This window comes from Cydia amplana, chromosome 16 (genome assembly GCF_948474715.1).
Source record: "Cydia amplana chromosome 16, ilCydAmpl1.1, whole genome shotgun sequence".
Classification (NCBI taxonomy): domain Eukaryota; kingdom Metazoa; phylum Arthropoda; class Insecta; order Lepidoptera; family Tortricidae; genus Cydia; species Cydia amplana.
This window is the reverse complement of record NC_086084.1, coordinates 15,807,525-15,816,974: the sequence shown is the minus strand read 5'-3', so window position 1 is coordinate 15,816,974 and position 9,450 is coordinate 15,807,525. Positions and strand designations below refer to the sequence as shown.

At 51.2% G+C, this 9,450-nt stretch overlaps 1 protein-coding gene across 1 annotated transcript; it reads left to right on the top strand.

The window, feature by feature from the left end:
• Positions 1-233: 233 nt before the first annotated feature.
• On the top strand, positions 234-5,826 carry LOC134655482 (guanine nucleotide-binding protein subunit beta-5). The gene is given in 5 exon segments (XM_063510946.1): positions 234-667; positions 1,387-1,523; positions 1,971-2,089; positions 2,413-2,620; positions 5,470-5,826. Coding segments are annotated over 5 exon segments (972 nt in total). The 5' UTR covers positions 234-516.
• Positions 5,827-9,450: the final 3,624 nt, after the last annotated feature.

Sequence of the window (9,450 nt, the reverse complement as noted above, 5' to 3'; positions counted from 1 at the left end):
TTGAAAATAAAATTAACTCAAACCCAATGGCCTTATTACCTTTTCAGTAGAAATTATAGAAGCAGCAAATGCAGCAATACATTTTTTTCGCAAATTATAATTTTTACCGCGTTTTCGTTCCTCTCTACTCGGACGTAGACAGAGACAGGAGAACATTCAGTATTGGTATGTTTGAGGCTCAGTTTTAAATTCCGGTCTGTCAGTTCTGAGCAATCAGCTGTCTCCGAAAAACGTGTACAATCTGTGGCGCGACCTCGTTTCCGGCTTTTGACATTTGTCGAATCGAAGTTGAGTGAAAACCTTTATTGATTGCGCTGAAAAGTAATTTATGATACAAAACGAGCAGAGTTGGCGCGGGAGTGTGGTGATGTTCGATTAGTGTTAAGTGGAACGCCTGAAGCGGGGTGTGAACCGCGCAGGCAGGCGCCGTGGTGCGGTTGTTAATTTGTAGAGTTCGTGTTACTCAGGCGGGATGTGCCAGTGAGCCCTCGGGGCTTCGGGGGCAGGCTGTCGGGGATGGCGGCGGACACGGGCGGCGCGGCGCCGCAGGCGGGCGCGGGCGCGGGCGGCGCCAGCCCCGAGGAGACCCTGGAGTCGCTGCTGCGAGAGGCAGAGGCGCTCAAGCAGAAGTTAGAAGAGGAGCGACAGAAGCTCAACGATGTCACGCGTGAGTGAACTTTCCGGACTGCTTCCTGTTATCTCTTACCTCTGTGGTTCAACTTTTTTAGGACCTAGCTTAGACCTAAATAATATATTTTCATAGTGATAGTATACAGGTGACATACTGTAATACACATGTAACTGTATTTAAATATTCGTTGCATGTAAATAAACAGTGATTAATAATCTCTTAATTAGCTTTAGATTTTTTGTGATCTATAAGTTGTTATACAAAACAACAGCAAAATGTATTCAATTTAATTTTGCATTGAGCAGAAACGTCTGCAAACAATACCATAAAAGCTTAGAAATAAATGAGAAGTGGGAAATTCACTGTCGCAGGCAACTCGCAACCGGCATCATGGGCTGGACAGTAATATAATTATGCACATGCAATAGAGATAGCAACAGGCGGGTTAATATATGAGAGTCTATGTGCAATGCGTCTGTTTTATAACAACAAGGTTTTAAATAATAACTGTACATATAGTTATTTCAGCATCTAAATCCTCAATGGTATGGTCATCAACCCCATACCTATTGCCCGATACCTATTGTTTTTGTAGGACAGGACTTCATTTGTGTTGGTTAACTTCTAACTCGGGTAAATCCATTTGACTCTCAGCAAATATTACCTTTTCTAAGTAACAAAATCGCATAATCTGACTGATGGATTTACCCGAGTCTGAAGTTGAGCGACTCATTTAATACCCACTTTGTTTACAGTGGCAAGTGTGGCTGAGCGCCTGGAGGCCATCAATTTCCCCAACCTGAAGCCACGGCGGGTCCTCAAGGGCCACCAGGCCAAGGTGCTCTGCTCCGACTGGTCGCAGGACAAACGCCATATTGTCTCCTCCTCACAGGTACTTAGTTGCAGCCTTTAAGTGTTTTCTTTATGCAAGAATCTGCAAATGTATCGTTTTAGATAAAAACTTTTATTGTGAACTGTATGAACTTTTTTATCATCAGTTGTCTACTACTTCTCAAGCAATTTAACAAATTAAGGGCTCATTTAGACAGTGCGAGAACTCGCATGCGAGTTTCATTACATTGCGTTATTTGATCAGTCAGCTGAATTGTTGTAACCTCACTGGTCCGCAGTGTAACTAAAATCGCATGCGAGTTCGCACCCTGTCTAAATGAGCCCTAACTCTCAATGATGTTTATCACAGAATTCTTATAGCCTTTGGTCTCCATCATCATTATGTCAAAAATATATTACATTTTGTCACTGGTCTTTTCAACTTTCATAAGTATCCCTAATTTCAGCTCAATTTGATATTTAATAAGTTTACAAATATGTGTTGTAGGATGGCAAGGTGATCATCTGGGATGCATTCTCAGCCACCAAGGAGCTGACCATTGCTATGCCCAGCACTTGGGTCATGGCCTGCGCTTATGCACCCTCAGGAAACATGGTGGCTGCGGGGTGAGGGCTCAATTAAATTGTCGATACGAAACTAAGACATTTTTGCAAATAAATTATTATATTATTATATTATATGTTTCAAAACTTGTTGGAGAAGCTAGGATTATGATTGCTGATGCTGGCTATAATAATTATTTCTTGAAATCATTGTCAATTAGTAGTGTGTATAAATAAATAAAATATAAATAAATAAAGAAGCTTTCTTACCTAGCAGAATTTCTCAAAATTTTAACCATACTCTAGTGTATTATTAGCAATAGATTCGTCTGTCCCAAATATTCTATCGTGAAAACAATACCAATAATGACTAACCTTGTCCACAGTGGCCTCGATAACAAAGTGACAGTGTTTCCTCTCGGAGAAGAGAACAAGGAAGAGGGCGCCACCCGCAAGCGCACCGTCGCGACGCACACCTCCTACGTCTCATCTGTTCTGTTTCCACGCACTGACAGACAGTTACTAACCGGATCTGGGGACGGATCTGCTGCGCTGTGGGATGTGGAATCTGGACAATTACTGCAGACTTTCCAGGTACATCATAGGTTTAATAGGTCCAAAGAAGAGGGCGCCACCAGCAAGCGCACCGTCGCAACGCACACGTCCTACGTCTGATCTGTTCTGTTCCCGCGCACGGATCGACAGCTGTTGACTGGATCTGGGGATGGTTCTGCTGCGCTGTGGGACGTGGAATCTGGACAGTTACTGCAGACTTTCCAGGTACATCATAGGTTTAATAGGTCCAAAGAAGAGGGCGCCACCAGCAAGCGCACCGTCGCAACGCACACGTCCTACGTCTGATCTGTTCTGTTCCCGCGCACGGATCGACAGCTGTTGACTGGATCTGGGGATGGTTCTGCTGCGCTGTGGGACGTGGAATCTGGACAGTTACTGCAGACTTTCCAGGTACATCATAAGTTGAATAGGTCCAAAGAAGAGGGCGCCACCAGCAAGCGCACCGTCGCGACGCACACGTCCTACGTCTCATCTGTTCTGTTCCCGCGCACGGATCGACAGCTGTTGACGGGTTCTGGGGATGGTTCTGCTGCGCTGTGGGATGTGGAATCTGGACAATTACTGCAGACTTTCCAGGTACATAATAGGTTTAATAGGTCCAAAGAAGAGGGCGCCACCCGCAAGCGCACCGTCGCGACGCACACATCCTATGTCTCGTATGTTCTGTTCCTGCACGCGGATCGACAGCTGTTGACTGGGTCTGGAGATGGTTCTGCTGCGCTGTGGGACGTGGAATCTGGACAGTTACTGCAGACTTTCCAGGTACATCATAGGTTTTAAAGTAGGTGGTATTAGGTCATGTTAGCTTTCGTAGTAGTATAAGAAAATAATAATTGATCATTTTCATTTCTCATGCATGCATGCATGCTCATGCGTAGACGACATAAAATCGGTTTTTAAGCTCTAGTGCATAAAGTAAAGTCATCTATTACGACCTTTATTGACTTAGCAATAAAGTCCAAAATCTGCCATACAAACTGCCAGCCCTCCCGGCGTCCGACCGGCCCAAGCACAATTTTCTTTATTCTAGAATAAATACGGTAAAATAACCTAAAATATTGCATATTTTTGTGTATTTTACTCACAATCGAAGTGAAAAGCAGAGTGTATAACTCAGGCATAAATGTCCATTTTTATCCTCGACTATAATATCGGTATTAGCTGTGCTCGGACCAATAAAGGCTTCGTCACACAGGCACGTTTTGCGAGCGCGGCGTGAGCGGGGCGCCAGCGCCGCGCTCACAACCCAAACCGTTCGCAACGCGCGCTGTGTTGTGTTGTGTGCATAGAATTAGAATAGACAAGAACAACTGTCAATCTTCAAAAGTGCGACCAAAAATGAAATGCAAGTGTGTGCGTAAATTGTCTATGTGAGATCAAAAATAGTGATGTCATGTTACAACATATTAATAATCTGTCGGTGTTTGATTGCTTTATCGACTACTTTTTCAAATGTGTTATTTTAAACGTTAAAACTCTACGACATTATGATGTATAAAATAACACCTGCACTGCGTGTGCTATCAAAATCGTTACAGCCTTATCTTAGTCTAACTCTTACCACAGAATAAATAATAGTACTAAGTACAGAATACTCATTCTCTAACAAAACGCGTCTGTTACGATCAGCACAGATATGGCCGCTAGGTGGAGACAGCGCCACGCGCGGCTTATGGCTTTCCCCAAAATTGGGGCCGTACGGATGTACTTTTAGCTACCTGTAGCAAAGCGATGAAATCGCGGAGTGATACACGCCTGCTCTTACTGTGTTGGAAAGTGAAGTTTAAATTTATTCCTAAACATCTGCACCTTCAAAAAGGGTATAACAATCGTTATTATTTGAAGTCGGTTATAAAGGTTAATATCTTAATTATGTCTTGTGAAGAAATGATTACATAGCTATTAATATACCGACAAGTTATCGATACTGTCATCTGAACATTTTGTCAAGCCCTAGCGTAAAGTAACAGTTTATGTTTTTACACAAAATATTTTAAATTATCGAGTAATATGATAAAATATTAGCACACAAAGGAAGAAAAACTTATAATCAACTGTATAAACCGGCTTCTTACACTTTTTATGCTGTTAATTTGACAAAATATCGTTAAGAAAATTTCGCTCGGAATATCATTATTCCTCTGAAATGAGTATTTGCTAGGTTTATTTGGCCCTGTGACACTGAAATCCGGTACACTACAAGACACTATCTTCATTGTATTACTTTATCAAATTGTTTTCTGTCGAATTTGTGTATATTTTTCAAATTGAAAATTACCGTGATACGCTCTTGGCCGTCCGCGGCCGTCGTCAAACTCAAAAATGGTCACGTTTTCTCATTTGTAGTCTGACTCTTTCGCACTCATGCGATGTTCATATACGTGATGGCTTCCCTTTCGCACACTTCAGCTGTCTGTCAAGCGCGAGCGCGAGAATGACAAGTCTGTGGTTGTGTGTGACTGCGCGGGCGCGATCAAAGCGGGGGAAGCGCGCTGCGGCCACGCGCAGATCGCGCGCGCGAGGCGTGAGCGTCGCGCCCCGCTCACACCCCGCCAGCAAAACGCGCCTGTGTGACGGAGTCTTAAATTGCCGCGGATTAAAATGGCTCACTTTATGCACTTTTATTTTTTTTTATTTTCTTTGTTGGGGAAAAAAACAGATACAGGCCAATAATATTTACAGGTAGAATTACAAAATGGTAGATATAGCCTACATCCTAAGACAATTCCCACTAGGAGGTGTGACAATAGTTTTAGGATAGCATTGTGATCGGAACTAAATAAACAGACTTATACTATACAAACTTACACTAAGATTTAACAATGCGTACAATCGTCACCTGTTGTACAATCTAGTATTGTCTCCAGGGTCACGCGGCGGACGTGCTGGCGCTGGACCTGGCGCCGTCGGACACGGGCGACACGTTCGCGTCGGGCGGCGCCGACCGCGCCGTGCTCGTGTGGGACATGCGCTCCGGCGCCGCCGTGCAGGCCTTCGACACGCACCGCTCCGACGTCACCAGCGTGCGCTTCCATCCCGGCGGGGACGCTATAGCCACCGGTGAGTGAGATACAAACACTAACAGAGAGAGATATATATATGGCGCCGTGCTCGTGTGGGACATGCGCTCCGGCGCCGCCGTGCAGGCCTTCGACACGCACCGCTCCGACGTCACCAGCGTGCGCTTCCATCCCGGCGGGGACGCTATAGCCACCGGTGAGTGAGATACAAACACTAACAGAGAGAGATATATATATGGCGCCGTGCTCGTGTGGGACATGCGCTCCGGCGCCGCCGTGCAGGCCTTCGACACGCACCGCTCCGACGTCACCAGCGTGCGCTTCCATCCCGGCGGGGACGCTATAGCCACCGGTGAGTGAGATACAAACACTAACAGAGAGAGATATATATATGGCGCCGTGCTCGTGTGGGACATGCGCTCCGGCGCCGCCGTGCAGGCCTTCGACACGCACCGCTCCGACGTCACCAGCGTGCGCTTCCATCCCGGCGGGGACGCTATAGCCACCGGTGAGTGAGATACAAACACTAACAGAGAGAGATATATATATGGCGCCGTGCTCGTGTGGGACATGCGCTCCGGCGCCGCCGTGCAGGCCTTCGACACGCACCGCTCCGACGTCACCAGCGTGCGCTTCCATCCCGGCGGGGACGCTATAGCCACCGGTGAGTGAGATACAAACACTAACAGAGAGAGATATATATATGGCGCCGTGCTCGTGTGGGACATGCGCTCCGGCGCCGCCGTGCAGGCCTTCGACACGCACCGCTCCGACGTCACCAGCGTGCGCTTCCATCCCGGCGGGGACGCTATAGCCACCGGTGAGTGAGATACAAACACTAACAGAGAGAGATATATATATGGCGCCGTGCTCGTGTGGGACATGCGCTCCGGCGCCGCCGTGCAGGCCTTCGACACGCACCGCTCCGACGTCACCAGCGTGCGCTTCCATCCCGGCGGGGACGCTATAGCCACCGGTGAGTGAGATACAAACACTAACAGAGAGAGATATATATATGGCGCCGTGCTCGTGTGGGACATGCGCTCCGGCGCCGCCGTGCAGGCCTTCGACACGCACCGCTCCGACGTCACCAGCGTGCGCTTCCATCCCGGCGGGGACGCTATAGCCACCGGTGAGTGAGATACAAACACTAACAGAGAGAGATATATATATGGCGCCGTGCTCGTGTGGGACATGCGCTCCGGCGCCGCCGTGCAGGCCTTCGACACGCACCGCTCCGACGTCACCAGCGTGCGCTTCCATCCCGGCGGGGACGCTATAGCCACCGGTGAGTGAGATACAAACACTAACAGAGAGAGATATATATATGGCGCCGTGCTCGTGTGGGACATGCGCTCCGGCGCCGCCGTGCAGGCCTTCGACACGCACCGCTCCGACGTCACCAGCGTGCGCTTCCATCCCGGCGGGGACGCTATAGCCACCGGTGAGTGAGATACAAACACTAACAGAGAGAGATATATATATGGCGCCGTGCTCGTGTGGGACATGCGCTCCGGCGCCGCCGTGCAGGCCTTCGACACGCACCGCTCCGACGTCACCAGCGTGCGCTTCCATCCCGGCGGGGACGCTATAGCCACCGGTGAGTGAGATACAAACACTAACAGAGAGAGATATATATATGGCGCCGTGCTCGTGTGGGACATGCGCTCCGGCGCCGCCGTGCAGGCCTTCGACACGCACCGCTCCGACGTCACCAGCGTGCGCTTCCATCCCGGCGGGGACGCTATAGCCACCGGTGAGTGAGATACAAACACTAACAGAGAGAGATATATATATGGCGCCGTGCTCGTGTGGGACATGCGCTCCGGCGCCGCCGTGCAGGCCTTCGACACGCACCGCTCCGACGTCACCAGCGTGCGCTTCCATCCCGGCGGGGACGCTATAGCCACCGGTGAGTGAGATACAAACACTAACAGAGAGAGATATATATATGGCGCCGTGCTCGTGTGGGACATGCGCTCCGGCGCCGCCGTGCAGGCCTTCGACACGCACCGCTCCGACGTCACCAGCGTGCGCTTCCATCCCGGCGGGGACGCTATAGCCACCGGTGAGTGAGATACAAACACTAACAGAGAGAGATATATATATGGCGCCGTGCTCGTGTGGGACATGCGCTCCGGCGCCGCCGTGCAGGCCTTCGACACGCACCGCTCCGACGTCACCAGCGTGCGCTTCCATCCCGGCGGGGACGCTATAGCCACCGGTGAGTGAGATACAAACACTAACAGAGAGAGATATATATATGGCGCCGTGCTCGTGTGGGACATGCGCTCCGGCGCCGCCGTGCAGGCCTTCGACACGCACCGCTCCGACGTCACCAGCGTGCGCTTCCATCCCGGCGGGGACGCTATAGCCACCGGTGAGTGAGATACAAACACTAACAGAGAGAGATATATATATGGCGCCGTGCTCGTGTGGGACATGCGCTCCGGCGCCGCCGTGCAGGCCTTCGACACGCACCGCTCCGACGTCACCAGCGTGCGCTTCCATCCCGGCGGGGACGCTATAGCCACCGGTGAGTGAGATACAAACACTAACAGAGAGAGATATATATATGGCGCCGTGCTCGTGTGGGACATGCGCTCCGGCGCCGCCGTGCAGGCCTTCGACACGCACCGCTCCGACGTCACCAGCGTGCGCTTCCATCCCGGCGGGGACGCTATAGCCACCGGTGAGTGAGATACAAACACTAACAGAGAGAGATATATATATGGCGCCGTGCTCGTGTGGGACATGCGCTCCGGCGCCGCCGTGCAGGCCTTCGACACGCACCGCTCCGACGTCACCAGCGTGCGCTTCCATCCCGGCGGGGACGCTATAGCCACCGGTGAGTGAGATACAAACACTAACAGAGAGAGATATATATATGGCGCCGTGCTCGTGTGGGACATGCGCTCCGGCGCCGCCGTGCAGGCCTTCGACACGCACCGCTCCGACGTCACCAGCGTGCGCTTCCATCCCGGCGGGGACGCTATAGCCACCGGTGAGTGAGATACAAACACTAACAGAGAGAGATATATATATGGCGCCGTGCTCGTGTGGGACATGCGCTCCGGCGCCGCCGTGCAGGCCTTCGACACGCACCGCTCCGACGTCACCAGCGTGCGCTTCCATCCCGGCGGGGACGCTATAGCCACCGGTGAGTGAGATACAAACACTAACAGAGAGAGATATATATATGGCGCCGTGCTCGTGTGGGACATGCGCTCCGGCGCCGCCGTGCAGGCCTTCGACACGCACCGCTCCGACGTCACCAGCGTGCGCTTCCATCCCGGCGGGGACGCTATAGCCACCGGTGAGTGAGATACAAACACTAACAGAGAGAGATATATATATGGCGCCGTGCTCGTGTGGGACATGCGCTCCGGCGCCGCCGTGCAGGCCTTCGACACGCACCGCTCCGACGTCACCAGCGTGCGCTTCCATCCCGGCGGGGACGCTATAGCCACCGGTGAGTGAGATACAAACACTAACAGAGAGAGATATATATATGGCGCCGTGCTCGTGTGGGACATGCGCTCCGGCGCCGCCGTGCAGGCCTTCGACACGCACCGCTCCGACGTCACCAGCGTGCGCTTCCATCCCGGCGGGGACGCTATAGCCACCGGTGAGTGAGATACAAACACTAACAGAGAGAGATATATATATGGCGCCGTGCTCGTGTGGGACATGCGCTCCGGCGCCGCCGTGCAGGCCTTCGACACGCACCGCTCCGACGTCACCAGCGTGCGCTTCCATCCCGGCGGGGACGCTATAGCCACCGGTGAGTGAGATACAAACACTAACAGAGAGAGATATATATATGGC